Source organism: Schistocerca serialis, chromosome 3 (assembly GCF_023864345.2).
Source record: "Schistocerca serialis cubense isolate TAMUIC-IGC-003099 chromosome 3, iqSchSeri2.2, whole genome shotgun sequence".
Classification (NCBI taxonomy): domain Eukaryota; kingdom Metazoa; phylum Arthropoda; class Insecta; order Orthoptera; family Acrididae; genus Schistocerca; species Schistocerca serialis.
In genome coordinates, this window is record NC_064640.1 from 883515532 (window position 1) to 883535149 (window position 19618).

General features: G+C 39.4%; 1 protein-coding gene across 1 annotated transcript in view; it reads left to right on the forward strand.

Moving 5' to 3' along the window:
- The window catches only part of LOC126471296 (uncharacterized), a 172406-nt gene that overhangs the window by 123350 nt on the left and 29438 nt on the right, over positions 1–19618 (forward strand). Inside the window, exon 12 of the mRNA XM_050099416.1 lies at positions 5851–6096. Coding sequence (XP_049955373.1) covers positions 5851–6096 — 246 coding nt within the window. The remainder of the gene's footprint in view (positions 1–5850; positions 6097–19618) is intronic.

Sequence of the window (19618 nt, forward strand, 5' to 3'; positions counted from 1 at the left end):
TTTAGTAAGTAAAAGTTGTTATACTGTAAAAGAATATTTAACATAGATGTAGATTATTAGCAACATATGACATTATCACCAAAATATTATGTAATTATAAATGTGTGTATGACTAGTTATAAAAACTACACAAAATATGAGAAACCTGTTTCATTGTAAATGTAAATATGAGCTCATGTGTTGTAAACTGACGACATCCATACAATATTTATTGTTCCACGGATGAATAAATAAATAAATATATAAATAAATAAATAAATAAAATAAATATGCTGGATTACAAGATTTTAAACATGGCTGCAGCAGCAACTGTTAAAATTCTTCACAATAAAGGATGCTGGATTAATTTATGATTGGTAGTCACATACAATATTCAGTATCTGACTTTGAGACATGTATTAAAAGAAATATTCTGATATTTTTGAAAGATTTACAATGAAGTTGTCATTTCACATGATTTTGGAGACTTCTGACTGCCAGCTACAAAGCCAAGTTCAGATTTTATAACTGTTCATACCACATTCAATTTATTTGTGTGGGTCAGAATGAATTTTTTGTGTACCATTTCTTTTACTTCCTTTATAATCTTCATGAATACAGTGTTATATTATTTATTTTAAGTTCTCAAAGTATACATTTGTACTTCCGCACTTCATTGTGACCAGTATGTTTTAGTACTCAACATTTTTATACCACCAGTAATTTGTTATTTTTTATGGCAGATGGAAGGGGAAATATGTCATTAAAAACATGCAAACATTTCCAAGAAATCGGTCAGTCATTTTAGAAATTGTAGTGCAATGCTTCACTGGCCAATTAACAATAGAATAAGTTCATAGTTTCTTTACTGAACTGTTGTTTGAGGCATACATTTCTAATTCCTTGTTCATTTCTTCTTGGTATACCCAAAACAGTGATGAATGATCAGAAATCCTAAATGAAAGCAGAACTTTGTTTTATCATCAAAAGTATATTCAAAATTATATTCTTAAACCAGCTCAGTAAATTGTTCTTATTCACTGCATCCATTTATTACAGTTTTTTTTTAAAAATGGGCAGCTATCACAACTCTCATCTTTTCATCCTGCTATTTAAACTCCAGAGCCTGTTAAAGGCTGTGTGCAGTATATTTGACCTTTATGCTTGTTCGTCTACAAATATACTCTGTAGTAGAGTGTATGCTGATTTGAAACTTCCTGGCAGATTAAATCTATGTGCTGGACTAAAACTTGAACTCAGGACCTTTGCCCTTTGCGTGCAGGTGCTCTACTGACTAAGATACCCAAGCAGTACTCGCGACCTGTCCTCACAGCTGTACTTCCACCAATACCTCATGTCATGCCTTCCAGACTCGACAGAAGTTTTCCTGTGAACCTTGCAGGACTAGCATGCCTGGAAAAAAGGATATTGTGGAGACATGGCTTAGCCACAGCCTGGGCTCTTCATTCACTCTGCAGCAGTGTGTGTGCTGGAAACTTCCTGTGAGGTTTGCAGGAGAACTTCTGTGAAGCTTGTAATGTAGGAAGTGGAGTACTGGCAGATGTAAAGCTGTTGAGGATGGGTCTTGAGGCATGCTTGGGCAGCTCAGTCAGTAGAGCACATGCCCACAAAAGGCAAAGGTTCTGAGTTTTGATTCTTTATTTTAATCTGCCAGGGAGTTTCATACTTGTTTGTTGGTTTTGCATGCTATGCATTATGTGCAGTATTGAGTGCCATGACAGATTCTGTCATTGTAATGAAATTTGTAATAATGTATGCACCCACATTTTTGTGTTTATGTTTCATAATTATATCTGTATTTTCATCAGCACATAGATCTACTGTGGAACTTCGATTTTCCGTTCTCCGATTTTACATTTTTCTCGATTCTACACCATAAATTTGTAGGCCTTGTGAAAAACCCATAAGATCAATGCTCAAAGTACCCTGTTTTTACATTTGTTTCTAGTACTGTTTACTTGATTTTATTGACTGAATGAGTAATAAGTGGCACAAAAGACAGATGGTTTGTGCCATGGCTGATGGCAGAGTTAAGGGAATATTTCTAGTTGTTGCGGAGAGGGGAGCCAAGGGAAAGGAAATACTGATGTAATCCACGATCAATGTTGCCAACAAAATGTGCCACGTTTAGCTTCACCGCTCAATGATGATGGGTCGAGCACAGTTCACAGGAACAGTTTGCAGGAACTGATGTAATCATGATGTGGTAGCACTGTAAAGGCAACCAGGAACAAAGATATCAATTTGTCAATTGTCATAGCATCAATTTGATATTTATGGGTGTGTTACTGACAGTAAAATCTCAGTTGTAGAAAGAACTCTTTGGGGAATATGTTTGTAGTTGTGTAATGTGGAAAATGTTTGTGACAAGGAAGAATATGAATGTTATTGCTCATTGTTTCTCTTGCAGCAATTTAAGCTTTCCTCTTAGGTTCCTGCCTAACCACACACTCGGAAATTGCCACATATTCGGAAATAAACAGCGGAGTATTTGTGACAAGGAGCAATATGAATTTTATTGCTGCTTGTTTCACTTGCATGAATACAAGCTGTCCTCTGAGGTTTGTGCCTAACCACACTCTTGGAAATCACAACACATTTGGAAATAAACAGGAAAATAATTATTTCATCATTTGTTGTCTAATGACACGTAAATGTTCAATAACATTGAATATTGCAGAACATGTTGTATTACGATCATAACGAAGGTGATAACTAGGCTAAGTTGAAAAACATATTGGCATTTAGTGAGTTGCGGACGTATAACCTCTAATGCAGCTACCCATGATTTTAGCCATTACACTACAGCTTACTCACCTGAATTTTGTATTGTGCATCAGTTATCATAAATTCTCTTGAAGCCTTACAACGTTGATGCTACATTAATTGACATTTAATGATAATTGTGATGTATTTGCGGTATGGTACTTTCAATGCACCGTTGCTGTAAAACAGCAAACTGCACTCTTATGTCACACACTACGAAGGAAATAAATAGTCGAACTACACACAGGGGGCATTCGCAAGCAATCACAAAATTTGGTAATCGAAAGTCCACTAGTGACCTCACCACAGCAAAAAGTAATGAGAAGTGGCATCAGCAAAAACTAGTGTGAAGTGGCGTCCACACTGCCACTGGAAATATGTTTCTGTTGGAAACATTATTTCCTACAGTGTTTCACCTCTATTTCTGACTTTGTTTCTTGTCTCTGTTTCTGTCCACACTGACAGCAATCATTGTCACTCATTCTTTTTTTATTTGTTTATTGTGGCTTGTGATGTAAAGGTCATAACTACCTCTCAGTGTGGTTTATAGTTTTACAGAATAAAGTTGCATTTATCAAAGAATTTCATAATTGCTTTTAATACTATGATATTATTTTGATGGAGAGTGTGTATAGTAGTTGGTAATGGTTGATAAAATCAGATTAGTTGTTGTATGAAATCGATTTGTTGGTTTGCATACAATTGTCATTTTTGGCGAGTGAAAACATACTATAGAAAGACTGGTGGGAAAACTTGTTACATATTGGAACTGATTGTGGAAGACAGCTCTAGTTTCTGTACAAATTTCAGGAACAGTTACAACCCTTAAAAATCTAGTGGTAAAAGCTCTTTCAATATGCTTGGTTGGATATGTTGCATTGGTAACCTGCTGGTGTGACTGTTTACCCCGTAACTTTGGTGGTACTGATCAATCACGTCTTCTACAAAACTGCCTGGCCAACAAATCCTCCAAGCAATTGTATTTTCATATTCTCTAATATAATCTTTTAACCATATTGTCAAAATTTATGCGGTCTCTCAATTTTGTGACACATTTCTTGTACCCCATAACTTTGGTGGTACTGATCAATCACATCTTCCACAAATCTCCCTGGCCAACAAATCCTCCAAGCATCTGTATTTTCATGGGTTGTCCTGAATAGAATCCTGTTATATATTTTATAAAACTTCAGCAATTTATCATTTATTTTTGCCCCCAGTTTTTTGTTTATTGATTTCCATACATTATCTCTATTTTGGTGTCTTCTCATATTCTTATTGACTGACCTAAGTGCAACAGGCATGAAACTCCATCACACAAACTGACATCTGGCACCTGTACAACACAATGTATGCACATTTGCATCTGTGCATTCAACATTCTGGTGGTTAAATAGGTTATTAATGGACCGGCATTTCACATTTGCAATGGCTTATCTCATGCTTACATTAACATGTGAACTTGCAGTGTTAATCACGTAAATATTCTACCTAGAGAAATGTACTCCAGAAATTTCATTACGCAACATTAATTATTTTTCTTGCAATTTTTCTGTCAGTGCATTTAGAACGTTTTATTATAATAATAATTAATTGTTTGTATATCTAAAAACAAAGATGACGTGACTTACCAAACAAAAGCGCTGGCACGTCGATAGACACACAAACAAACACAAACATACACACAAAATTCAAGCTTTCGCAACAAACTGTTGCCTAATCAGGAAAGAGGGAAGGAGAGGGAAAGACGAAAGGATTTGGGTTTTAAGGGAGAGGGTAAGGAGTCATTCCAATCCCGGGAGCGGAAAGACTTACCTTAGGGGGAAAAAAGGACGGGTATACACTAGCACACACACACATATCCATCAACACATATACAGACACAAGCAGACATATACAGAGGCAGAATTAATTGTTTGGTTATAATTGTATAATAAATTGTTCATTCAGTGAAATAGTACAGTGCTTTAGGATAAAGTTCAAGAATTTGCAATTATTAAATATATTTTAAAAAGGCATACATCCGAAAATCTGAGAAGTTCATGTGTTTGCAGTTAATTGAAGAACTATAATAGCAGAAAACTGATAGTTTTGATAACGTCCTCTCTCTCTCTCTCTCTCTCTCTCTCTCTCTCTCTCTCTCTCTCTCTCCCCCTCCCCCCCCCCCCCCCCTCTCTCACTCTCTATATCTCTCTCTCTCTCTTTCTCACTGTCTTGCTGGTTCTGTTTGTGGATTTAGAGCACTTGCCCGTGAAAGGCAAAGGTCCTGAGTTCGAGTCTTGGTCAGGCACACAGTTTTAATCTGCCAGGAAGTTTCATATCAGCGTACACTCCACTGCAGAGTGAAAATCTCATTCTGGAAACATCCCCCAGGCTGTGGCTAAGCCATGTCTCCGCAATATCCTTTCTTTCAGGAGTGCTAGTTCTGCTAGGTTCGCAGGAGAGCTTCTGTAAAGTTTGGAAGGTAGGAGACGAGGTACTGGCAGAAGTAAAGCTGTGAGTACCGGACGTGAGTCGTGCTTCGGTAGCTCAGTTGGTAGAGCACTTGCCCGCGAAAGGCAAAGGTCCCGAGTTCGAGTCTCGGTCGGGCACACAGTTTTAATCTGCCAGGAAGTTTCATATCAGCGCACACTCCGCTGCAGAGTGAAAATCTCATTCTGGAAACATGTTGGATTTGTTGTTGATATCAGGTGCAGTCAGTTTGTGTATGGGTGCCTTTATGTGGCTGGAATGTTACTGGTCTGGCTGGAAACTCATCCACCATCCACATGGTCAAACCTACACAGAAACAGTTGAAAAGTATCCTGAGTTAAGAGTTGAGAAAGTAGGGACTATGTGAAAATGTAAACATTTCTGAAAATATTTTGGGGAGTATTCATGACATGTGCGCGTGCCCCAATCCCCCCTTTCATCCACAACTGATTGCTTCCCATTGATTAATGAATTGTTGAATATGCATGAAGCATCTCCTTATGTGTAGTAACTTTGCATATTATTTGTAATGAATAGTGAATTTGATTAATGATACTAAAATTAATATTGATGTGCAGATAGAAGTGTTATGCTTAGATTTCTGTTACACAGGGATTGCCAAGAAGGACAACAGATAAGGCACCGAGTATGGAAGTTGTTCGGCACACGGAAACACCACCAGCAGTAGCAATATTTACTGATGTGCAGCAGCCATTAATGACAGAAGATCAGAGGTCTTCTTCCATATCATTAGTTCAGCCACCTGCACCACTTCTACAAATACCTGAAGCTGAAGAAAATTTAGCCATCCAGTCTCTTGAAGAATCAGTTCCAGCACCAGCTGATGGGGCCCTTGCTGTAAGTTGTGATGACTTATACAATTTATGGCTTTGTAGTTTACAGATATGCGGTAACAAACTTTATTGCTAAAAAAAATAATTTCCAGCTGTGTGTAATCAAGATGTCACGGTTACATTTAATAAATGCCATTACTATTGAATTTTGGATGTTGAAAAGCACTAGTTTGAGTTAGTGAGTAGAAAGTGGAATTGGGTGCAACATTTTCAGTGTTTGTTTGTTAACATTTAAGGACTCAGTGGTATGACGAAGTGTGTGAGTCACTGAATTTTGTATTCGGGAGTCTAAAATTCCAGGCTGACTGACACGATTGAAGTTTTCTATAGCTCCCTTAAATTATACCTGCCAAATTTGATATAAAATCCTTCAGGGTCATTGTTAACAACTGAGCAAAAACTCCATTTGCAATGATCAAAATATTGATGAGGTGTGAAACTGCAGTCTTCCTTCCTCCAGTATTCGGGAAGTGAATACATTGATGGATGCTAATAAAGTGGAACATTGCCAAAAATGAATATTGTTTATACTTAGTTGACCAGATGTCCTGAGCTGCTTTTATCCCATTTGAGGTAATGACACCTTTTTGTAGGTCATTTTGCAGTGTTAAATATTATTTATTCTACTGATTTTGCTTTATTTGTTTGACTTTCATTGAAACACTGTTCTGTGGTTTACTTTATAATTTAACTTGCATAAGATCATAAGTCTACGAGAAATCATGTATATTTTGAAATTCTCATTTGTTTTGTTCTCCACTGGATGTTGATTTCAGATCAGCAATGGAGTAAACAGGAAACATACTTTCAGTTTTGATATAAAACTTAGATTTGCTCTTTAACATTGTCTCTATTCATTATCCCATCCTAATTTTGAAGTGAATCGTTATTGTGTGATCCCACTAATTTTAACTATTGTGTGTGTGAGTTGCGTTTGCATGAGTGTGTGTGTTGTGTGTGTGTATGTGTGTGTCTGTTGCACATTTTTGACAAAGGTCTTGTTGGCCATAAGCTTATTCTGTGACTGTCTTTTTGTTGTGCCTATCTTGACTCAGCATCTCCACTGTATGGTGAGTAGCAACACCTAACCTAGTGCTGTTTTCCGTTGTTACTATTTTGTAATGCATTACTATGTTCAATGTCCACCCTCCTTTCCCTTCTTTCCTGTGTTTCTCTTGTTGCCTTACAAACCACACTGCATACTCTAGTTATGAGTCACACTGTATAAACCACCTCAGCCACACACAAGAGATGGCTACAAGACCATGCTAATTGTTGGTGTGGCATCTTCTGTCCCACATTACTCCCTCTGATATCATTAAGCCTATAACCTTCAAACTGATCACTCTCCCTGCTTCATTCTTCCATATTTTCGTGTGTTATTTCCCCAATTTTCTGTTGCCACATGACCTCGTATCTCACACTATGACCCCCCCCCCCCCCCTTTCTTCATTCTATCCCAGTTCACACCCATTAATTTCACTTCATCCAGTCACATCTGCTGTCCCCCTTCTTCACACCTATGCAACCTCAGACCTGATACCCACAGTGAAGTATACATTTTTTGTATAATTTATACCCTTCATTTGATCTTATTGTAACTTCACACTTCACACCAATTGTAACGAGTTTTCGCCTTTCGCTATCATCAACTCTTTTGTTCACAAGAATCCAGAACCTAAGTAGACATAGAACACTGTCATGAAACTTTCCTCCAAAAATAGTTCACATGACTGTGAGCACAGTGGGACTGAACATCTGAGGTCATCAGTTCCCTAGAACTTAGAACTACTTAAACCTAACTAACCTTAGGACATCACACACATCCGTGCCTGTGGCAGGATTCGAACCTGTGACCATATGGGTCGTGCGGTTCCAGACTGAAGCGCCTAGAACCGCTCGGCCACACCGGCTGGCAAACTTTCCTCCAGAAGCCTTAGCCCCACAGAAATATCAGTCCTTTCCAAAGGCCTCACCTTTTGCTGCACTCCCAAATTCAACCAACCAGGACTTTTTAAAGAGCTTCTCTCCTTCTCATGGTCCCTACAGTGGAAACACTTTTTAACCACCAACCTTACCAATCATACTCAATCAGGGACCATGTTGAACCCTGCCTGACCCAGTTCACCCTCCATCCAACCGTAATCCACCCCAACTGCCCCCAAATCACCCCCTGTTAACTTTCTATCCCTCAGCTTGTAAACTAACAGAGAGAATTGAAGTCCACCATCTGAAAACTGGTCCCAACCTTATAATCCTACCTGTGGACAAAGGCTCCACCACTGTTGTTTTGAACTGCAAGGATTACCTAGTAGTAGGACTCCACCAGCTGTCAGATACATCCACATACCAACCTTGCCACGGTGACCCCATTCCAGAAATCCAGCAGGATCTATCCTCAAATCCTTAGGCCCATCCCTGAACGTCTCCCCAGAATCCATCTCTCTGATCACCCATACCACTCCCCGCACTCCTACATAAACCTAACCATCCAGGACACCCCATTGTGGCCAGTTACTGTGCCCCCACTGAGAGAATCTCTGCTGTCATAGACAGACACCTTCAGCCTATTACCCAGATCCTAACCTCCTGTATAAAAGATACCAACAATTTCCTCCACCGACTCTCCACAGTTCCTGTCCTTTTACCACACGGTGCCCTGCTTGTCACTATTGACGCCACCTCCCTTTTCACTAACATCCCTAATACCAATGGCCTTACTGCTATTGAACACTACCTTTCCCAACACCCGACAGATTCCAAACCAACAACCTGATTCCTAGTCACCGTGACCAACTATATCCTCATGTACAATTACGTCTCCTTTGAAGACATTACCTACAAACAAATCTGGGGTATGGCTATGGGCACCCGCATGGCACTATCCTATGCCAATCCTTTCATGGGCCATCTAGAGGAATCCTTCCTAAACCCCAGAATCCTAAACCCCTCACCTGGTTCAGATTCATTGATGACATCTGTGCGATATCGATTGAGGGTGAGGACACCCTATCCACATTCCTCCAGAACCTCTAGAGCTTCTCCCCCATTTTCTTCACCTGGTCCCACTCAACCCAACAGACCACCTTCCTAGATGTTGAGCTCCACCTCAAGGATGGCTACATCAGTACCTCTGTCCATATGAAATGTACTAACCATGAGCAATACCTCCACTTCGACAGCTGCCACCCATTCCATACCAAGAAGTCCCTTCCATGCAGCCTAGCCACCCATGGTTGTGTTGCATCTGCAGTGATGAGTAGTCCCTCCCGAAATATACCATGGGTCTCACTGAGGTCTTCACAGACCATAATAATCTTCCCATCCTTGTACAAAAACAAATCTGTCGTGCCTTATCTTTCCAGTCTCCCATCATTTCCCAAAGTCTCACCGTCATACACAGAGGAGCAGTCCTCTTGTAACCCAGGACTGGAGCAACTGAATTACATTCTCTGCCAGGGTTTCGACTACCTCTCATCCTGCATGCTATCCTTCCCACACCTCTCACAGTGGTATTCTGCCATTTGCGAACCTACACAATATACTCATCCATCCCTACCTAATCCCTGCTCCCAACCCCTTATCTCACGGCTCATATCCCTGTAATAGACCTAGATGCAAGACCTGTCCCATAAATCCTCCCACCACCACCTACTCCAGTCCAGTCACAAACATCACCTATCCCATCGAAGGCAGCGCTACATGTGAAACCAGTCATGTGATCTACAGCCTAAGCTGCAACCACTGTGCTGCATTCAATGTGGGCATGACAACCAACAAGTTGTCTATCCACATGAATGGTCACTGACAAACTGTGGCCTAGAAACAAATGGACCACCCTGCTGCTGAGCACATTGCCCAAAATGACATCCTTTATTTCAATGACTGCTTCACAGCCTGTGACCTATGGACCACCAGTTTTCTGAATTGTGCAGGTGGGAAATATCCCTGCAATATATCCTATGCTCCCATAACCCTCCTGGCATCAACCTTTGTTAGTCATTGTCCTTACCCACCCAGCCCCTTCCCTGTTCCCGTTCCAGCACTACACAGCCTTCATTCCACCATTGCACCCAGTCTTTTTACTTCTCCCCTTTTCTGCTACCCCCCCCCCCACCTCCCCCCTGCCCTCTGTCTAACCTCCCGACTGCATCTAGGTGCCCTACTCTCTTTCCACTTCGTCCCTGCCTGCTGCCCAGCAGCACTTCACTGTCCCTCACCCCTACCGTGCTATGCCTCTGTCTTCCCACACCAGCCTCCTCCTTACCCCTCCCAGTTGCCACTTCAGTCATGCACTGCTGCTGCTGCTTGCAGCATGGCTTCAGCTGCCAGAGACTGCAGTTGTGTGTGAGTTACATTTGCGTGAAAGTGTGTGTGTGTGTGTGTGTGTGTGTGTGTGTGTGTGTGTGTGTGCGTGCGTGCGTGCGTGTCATTTATTTTTGACAAAGGCCTTGTTGGCCAAAAGCGTATTCTGTGACAGTCTTTTTGTTGTGCCTGTCATGACTAAGCATCTCTGCTGTGTAGTGAGTAGCAACTTTCCTTTTCATAATATTATTATATTCCATTGTTTAGGAGGATCTTAAAAGAAGAAAGTATCTTTAGATAAAGTAACTGTGACATGTATGAAACCAAGCAAAAGCTTGACCTACATGTACAAATAATAAGCACTAGTATATGCAAAAGGGGACCATTAGCTATGATGTACTGAAGCATTGCTGCCTCATATTTAGATGATTTTAACCATCATCAGGAACACACAGAAGTGTGTATGGTCTATCATGATTGTCTTGCGGCTTCAGTTCTAATTTGAGTTCCTTATAGTTTAGGATATGTGCAATTTCTCATACCTGTGGGACTGTCCATGGTGTTAACCTCATTGAAAATCTGCCACTTCTGTCACAGGGTGTCATTCATTAATGTTCAAAGACAATAATCCCTTTTGCCTTTATTTACCAGCCTTATAGCCATGTTACAAGTGCTGGAAAAGACAAACACCGATTTGCGTATCACTGTAGGTACATGACACAGACATTAGGTCTCACATGACAGATGATTTGTTTTCTGTCTGAAAAAACATACTTGTGTTTTGCTGTAAACAATACTACTTTTATTAGTGAAAAATAAGTTGCCCTGTTTTATTGTCAGTGAATGAGTGAAGAGAAAACACACTGTTCTTTTTGTGTTGTGTTATTGTGTTAAAAAGTTTCATAATTATTACCCAAGTGATTCAAGTAGTTGTATAATGGCTAAAGAAGGTTTACACTCTCTGGTGATAGGATGTGGCATCAAACAGAGTGAGTCACTTCATCATTTTGAGTTGCACCTCAGCGGCAGAGGAAAATTCTCTACTTAGTATATGATTTTTCCTTTTCCTTTTGGATAGAACACTGAGGTGCCAAGTCTGGAAATAATTACCAGTGTCTTGTGTGCACCATGTCCCTTAGGATGCTGGCAACAACAGACTGCATTATTTTGTAACAGTCGCATAAGTTGTGTAAACAAACCACAAGTGTCGTGAAATGCAGCAACATGTATGCGCAAAGAGACAGTTCCATCATCTTTCCCGTGGTCACAGTTGTATTAACAAATTTTATGTTTTGGTAATTTGATATGTTTGCATTTCAAGTTTTGTCTTTAGGTCATGGATTTAAAGAAGTGCAACCACATCTGATTGTTTGTAATCATTACTAACAACAGCAACACAATGCCCTGATTTCTGCAGCACCTTAACTGTATCCTCCTACACTATTTATTTGATGCTATTGACAGTCTGACATTGGTGGATGGCCACTGTGCTTTTTGTATTACACATCTGTTGCCTCTCTTCAGGTCCTTCTCAACATTTCAGTGTTTTTTAAGATACATACTACTTCACCATCTAAAAGTTTGTTGGCATACTTCCAAGAAAGGTGTATCATTTCAACAACCAGGGTATTCTGTTATTTCAGCAGCATCCAGTAAGTAGTGGAAGGACTTCCAGAGTTGTCTTACAACCAGCATTCAGTAACCGTCAGAGTTAAAAATTGGTGCATTTGTGACTAATGATTTTTTAAGATTTCAAAGAATAAATCAGTGCATTTATCCTCTGGTGACTAGTATTGGATCAGTTTCTGTCAGTTAAAAATGGTTTGCAGCCAGTGGGTCTCTCTCTCTCTTGAGATCAACAGGCGACTGATAACGTTAATACAGGCAAGCCAAAATTAATATTAAACATTTAACTGGTGAAGTGCAGTAGTTATGTCAGTACAACCAAGAGACAAATCATCAGTAATACATTTGGTGTTTTTCTCAGTGACGTTTATTTAACAGAAATAGCAGTGAAAAGACCAAGGTGTGTGGCCAAAATAATGATTTGCACTTTATTATGTGCAAGAGACACATCACCACAAACACATGTGAAGCTTGTAAGATGGTAAATGCAGACAGATATGCTGACATAAACCTATCTAAGCTTTTAAAAGTAATCTAGAGGTAGTAGCTCAAGGCGAATCTAAGTGGGAGCTTGTAACAACACTACAATGTACCTGCCTACAAACCAACCCAAGTACAAGCATTTCTTGAGGTTTTATAAATTCAGACTTTTGTATTGTGGCCAAGAGAGCCATGCCAACTAATGTATATTTACACTCATAAGATGAATACAACAACAAAGTTATTTGGACTTGGACCCGAAGTACCTGGTTCCAACACACCAATATTCACTGATGTTGCACGTGACAGATTTTTCACAAGGGTGGTGTCATTGTAGCCATATTGATGGTGAGTGGTTGTGTTTGAAGACAGTCAAGAAGAGAGGTCTCAGCAAGATAGAAACTCATAGGTGGTCATGATGGGCCATTGGTGTAGCCAACATTGGCCCAGCATAGACAACTTGGACAAGATACAGCTGACATGTTTCCAAGATTGTTTTGAATGTGCTGCAGAAGTTTCAGAATGTGCTGCAGAAGTTTCAGTGAGAAGCCCTTATACATCCTGCACACACTCCTGATCTCTCTCAGTACAATTTCCATAGGAAGACAGTAGTGGTTATTGATTTGCTTCAGATAAAGAGGTGTACACCTGGGTGAAATCACATTTTCATACCCTAAAGCCACCACTAGTGTTGAGCATTGTTAATGATCACTTGTGATGAAGAATTATTAACATTGTGTGTTATATGTAAACCACATTTATTGTGATGACGTGAAAATTATGACAGTAGCAGTGGTAGAGAACAGAAAAAGATAATTTCAATTTCACTTTGTTGCAGTATCAGTGTCAAGGGGCAGGTAATTTTTGTTCAGATACTCTGTAAGTGATGTCCAGCTTTTTTACAGAATGACTGAAACACTAATTTTCTTTCACTGTAGCTGATTAATCTCTGGCTATCTTGAATCCGGACATAATACTTGTCAAACTTTTCATCACATAATTTCTTCCAACCAGATTCAATACTTTTAACATTCAACATTCTTTCACAAAACAGGCCACGCTATAACCATAGCTTAACACAGACTTTCTTGCCACATGGTTACAACATCTTTTTCAAAGAAGTTACAGTCATAGATTCTGTGACATTAATTTTGTACGTTAGCAAAATAGAGTCTCGTGTATTATTGTAAAATATAACTTCTGTTGACATTAATAATTATTTTTACCTGATTTTGTTCAAGTTGAACATAAAAATAGCTGGATGACAATTTTTTTTAATGCTCATATTTTCATATAGGAAGCATACTGAATATGTCCATAATTATCCAGTAGGATAAAGATATAGAAATAATGAATAAATAAAATAAAATTCAGCATCACAGCGAAAACTGAGAATTATGTATCAACAAAAAGTGGTATTGAGCGATTCATTAACAGCAAGACCAGCATTGATTAGAGTCAATTTTGAACAGAGAAAATTACCCTTGGATTGTTACAGTAGGCAACCTCAAACATTCTTCCATGAAAGCATTGAGTGTCTTTTCTCGCAATGTGATAAATGTATTAACAGCAATAGTGATTACTTTTGAAATAATAAACATTTTACTTACCTTTTTCCATCTGATTTTCATTTGTCTGCCCCTTATTTATGAACACAGATAAAATTAAAACTTCACTTAGCAGACTCAAATAGATATGAGGCAATGTTGCAAACAATGTATGTCCAAAAACAAGTTTTCAGTGTGTAGTTAAAAATTCGATGTTTTCACTTATGGGATTACTCTCCTGTGGAAACATACTGAAAATGATGGTTGCTGGATACAGCACACTTTTTGAGTAATACTTAAAAATGTAACAATGAAGTCAAACAATGGAAAATCAGGAATGGAATAACGATATGAAAAAGATAGGTAGCTGCTTATTTTGAACAGATATATTTTAACAATGATTAACTACATGACAGAATAAATATTTTGTAATTTCAGTGGGAGAATTTTCAGTTCCTATATCAAAAGTCTACAGAAGGTCTATTTGCATAGAAATATACAGTGGTGGCTGCTGTGTAAGGACACAAGAGCACGTGAGCAGTCTGACTTTAGACACCTTGCGGATTTATTGGTTATTTTTCTTTGAGTGCTGTTGAATGTAACGTAGATGCCGCAGGCGGAAAGATACGGCACTTAAATCTAGCATGCTACTGCTCTTCTAGACTCTATGAAACTTGGGCTTTAGGGTTGCGAGCACACCTTCAGTTGTGTACACCTTAAGGACCTCTCGCCCACACGCAACTTGCGTGAAGTAATTGCCTTATGGGCCAAATACATATGAACTTGGTAAACAATGTGCATGGTTGTCGATGTGCACTGCTAGCCCTTGCCACTCAACTAGAAGTTTACGTCAGTGCCACCAGGTGGTAGCACACTGCGGAAGACTTTTATCCCCATTCACTCGGCATACATCTTGCTACATGATAGCATACTCCTCAGATATGTTAATTCACTCACTGTATACTGTAGTAAAATTATATCAGACATCAGTATATGTTAAAGTTGTACTGTATGTTGAAGTTGTACTTACAGTAAACCTATTTTGTGGGTTTCTGAAAGAGTTATAGGATCCACAAAAACAATTCTTTCTTTTGTCAGATAAGCTGTGCATCTTATTATTATTACCATTCTTATTGTTATTGGCAGTGGCTGTAAGTGTAACTGTTATATAGCAGGTGCTATTAATTTCACACTCTCAAATTTATCTGAATCTAAAAATTTGTGAACATCCAAATTGTATACTCATAAGCTGCCACTGGAAATATGACTTTTAAAGTTCATTTTCTCTGAGAAGTATGTGTGGATATGGCTTTAATCTCCTTCAGATTTAAGCATATAATCATGTGTATTAAAATGTAACAGAAAAATAAGCCAGAATATTTGTGTTCCTACAAACATCTGAGTGAGTGTGATTTTCTTTGATAAATCTTCGAACTGCTGAAGTTAGTGCAAGGGGCACAGCAGCATGTTTATGGCTCAGGAGTTAACATTAGGTGTCCTTATTGTATGCAGTGATGAAAAGCAAGAGTATATTGCACATTATAACTTACACTGAAGAGCCAAAGAATTGACACCATGAATCCTGCAAAGCTGTCCATAAATCCATAAGAGTACGAGGGGGTGGAGATCTCTTCTGAAAGAATTTTGCATGGCATCCCATATATGGTCAATAATGTTCATGTCTGGGGAGTTTGGTGGCCAACGGAAGTGTTTAAACTCAGAAAAGTGTTCCTGGAGCTACTGTCCAGCAATTCTGAACTTGTGGGATGTTGCACTGTCCTGCTGGAACTGCCCATATGTGTCGGAATGCACAATGGATATGAATGGATGCAGGTGATCAGACAGGGTGCTTACGTATGTGTCACCTGTCAAGAGTCATATCTTGACATATCAGGGGTTCCATATCACTCCAACTGCACACGCCCCACACCATTATAGAGCCTCCACCAGCTTGAACAGTCTCCTGCTGACATGCAGGGTCCATGCATTCATGAGGTTGTCTCCATTTCTGTACACGTCCATCCACTCAATACAATTTGAAATGAGACTCACCTGACTAGGCAACATGTTTCCAACCATCAACAGTCCAATGTCGGTGTTGATGGGCCCAGGTGAGAGGTAAAGCTTTGGGTCGTGCAGTCACCAAGGTACACGACAGCCTTTGGCTCCGAAAGCTCCTATAGGTAATGTTTTGTTGAATGGTTCGCATGCTGATACTTATTGATGGCCCAGCATTGAAATCTGCAGCAGTTTGCAGAAGGGTTGCAATTCTGTCACATTAAACAATTCTTTTCAGTTGTCTTTGGTCCCGTTCTTCCAGGATCTTTTTCTGGCCGGAGTGATGTTGAAGATTGATATTTTACTTGATTCCTGATATTCATGGTACACTCATGAAATGGTCATATGGGAAAATCCCCTCTTCATTGCTGCGTAGGAGATGCTATGTTCCATCGCTCGTGTACTGACTATAACACCACATTCAAATCACTTAAATCTTGGTAACCTGCCATTGTAGCAGCTGTAACTGATCTAACAACTGCATATGCATCTCTTCATTCCACAATGAGGAGCCCACAGTTCTTTATTTGTTGTCTCACTGCAATAAGCCAAATCTGGTGACACGCAGACACAACTGCGTCAGACACTTGTTGTCTTATATAGGCATTGCAGACCACAGTGCCATATTCTGTCATTACATATCTCTGTATTCGATTACACATGCCTATACCAGTTTCTTTGGCTCTTCAGTGTACCTGAATCTAGTTGTGTGTAAATGAAAGAACATAGTGAAATAGGGACCAACTGAAAGAGGCAATGCGGTTGGGGTGCTGACCTCATATTCTTGAGAATGGAGTTCACCTTGTCTGGCCATCCTTAGCGGTTTTCTGTGATTTTTATGTATCATTTCAGGCAAATGATGGGCTGATTCCTTTATTTAGGCCATGGCCGACGTATTCTCACAAACAAATAGTTATATATTGTGTGTATTTATATTTTTAAGCTATTTTTTATTACAATGAAAAATCAGGTATCATTGTAAGATGATCCCTAGATGAATAAATAAATGAACAAAAATGTCATCTATTGTTGACAAAGATCTTGATGGCTGAAAGCTTATTTTGTGACAGTCTATTTATTGTACCTATCTGCGTCTCAGCATCTCCGCTATATGGTGGAGTAGCAACTATCTTTTTCATAATACTATTAAATGCTTGGACAGGTACATTTCGTCATTGATGGATACTATCATTTGTCTTGGTTTTTATTCCCAGACTAAGGTGTAGTTTCCACTTGCTTGGATATTTGAATTACCATTGTTTTCCTTTTTGCATGTTGATTGGCTATGGAATTGTTATTAGTATAGACACTACCAAAATACCTGCACATCATATTAAATTGTGCACAGTCATCTTTGGTGGATTGCCATAATGACTTAGTTGTGTTATTATTTATCAAGAAAAGTTTCATCATCCATTAAGTAGTAAGCATTTAATAGGGTGTAGCTGATAATCAGAATAACTTCAACCATAATTTGAATTAACGTGCTAAATAAGAAGAAAGTTCACCAGTGGGCAAAAATTATGAATGAACTTCATATGTTAATGTATTATGTGGCTACAGTGAATAAATTTTTGTGGTAGACTATCTGATGCTCTGTATTCGAATAATGCTAGTGCCTCTAGTAGCAACTGCTGATGCTAACTTTGGGGTAGGGCCATTTGAAATCGTCAGAAACTGAAAATTGAGCTTTTTGAAACATTTAATTACATTGCTTTAAGTTATTGCTTGACTGAAGAGCAAAGAGCAGCTGCAAGGAAAATACAAGACAGTTATAGAAGAGTGGATGACCATCAGAGCTTATGATTCACTCCTTGCAAGAATGTTACTAATGCTGCCTAAGTTGGTTAATTCAGACACAACATTTCAGTTATGACTTTGGTTAATTCAGACACAACATTTCAGTTATGACTTTCAGACACTTGTGTTATGTACAGAGTATAAACAGTGGCAGTCTTGGTCTTCATCGTTATGCTGAGGAAAGGCACTTTTTTCTCTGGTCAGATGATCACCTGCTACATTAGCTATGGCCAGACTATGACTCACCCCTCGCCTCTTACAGTGGTATTGGAGATTACAAAAAGGAGCAAATGACTCGTCAACTCAAAGTTACTAGTCAGTTTATTGGATCTGCTGACCAGGTCTCATTTTTATATACCATCAACCATGTGAAATCCACTGCTGGGTGAAATCCTGTTCTTGACAACAACTAAGTTGTCAGGAAAAAATATAAACGGAAGGCTAAACTGGGTTGGTCTGCTGTTGATAAAAATAAATGGAGTTTTCAGAACTAAGAAACTTCTAATGGGTTTCAAATGGAAAGTTTACAAATACTGTGTGTCACCAGATTTGGCTTATTGCAGTGAGACAACAAATAAAAAACTGTGGGCTGCTCATTGTGGAATGAAGAGATGCATATAAGGAACTCTCTGTTCTAAGAGAGTGGAAACTAGTTAAGAGTGTCAGGTAAAAGAATGAAGTGGAAAACATAATCAGGATTACAATGAAAATGATGTGGACAGGATGTGTAGCCAGACAAATTGATGGTAGCTGAACCAAGGAAGTTCTTTGCTTGCTGGATACCTTTCATTAGTCTTCAACCATACATACACTGAGGTGACAAGTGATGGGATACCTCCTAATGTAGTGTTGGATCTTGTTTTCTGTGGCATAGTGCATGAACTCAACTTGGCATGTACTCGACAAGTTGTTTTAAGTCCCCTGCAGAAATATTGAGTCATATTGCTTCTGTAGCCACTCATAATTGCACAAGTATTGTCGTTGTAGGATTTTGTGCATGAACTGACATCTTGATTGTGGCCCATAAATGTTCAATGGGATTCATGTCGGGCAATCTGGATGACCAAACCGATTTTCTTGAATTGTCCAGAATGCTCTTCAAACCAGTCACCTGTGGCCCGATGACATGGCACATTGGTTTTTGTGAACATGAAGTCCACGAATGGCTGAAAATGGTCTCCAAGCAGCTGAACATAACCATTTCCAGTCAATGATTGGTTCAGTTGGACCAGAGGACCCAGTACATTGCATTTAAACATTTAGCCTAACATAACCAGAGGTCCCAGTTCATTCCATGTAAATACAGCCCACACCATTATGGAGCCACCACCACCTTCACAACTGGGTTCCATGGCTTCGTGGGGTCTGCACCACACTTAACTCCTACCATCAGCTCTTACCAACTGAAATCAGACTCATCTGACCAGGCCATGGTTTTCTCGTTGTCTAGGGTCCAATAAAATGATCATGAGCCCAGGAGAGGCTCTGCAGGTGATGTAGTAGTACAGTTAGCAAAGGCACTCGTGTTGGTTGCTGCTGCCATTGCCCATTAACGCCAAATTTCGCCACACTGTCCTAATACATATGTTTGTCATACATCCCACATTGATTATTGTGGTTATTTCACGCAGTGTTGCTTGTCTGTTAGCATTGACAACTCTACACAAACGCCACTGCTTTCAGTCATTAAGTGAAGGCTGTCAGCCACTG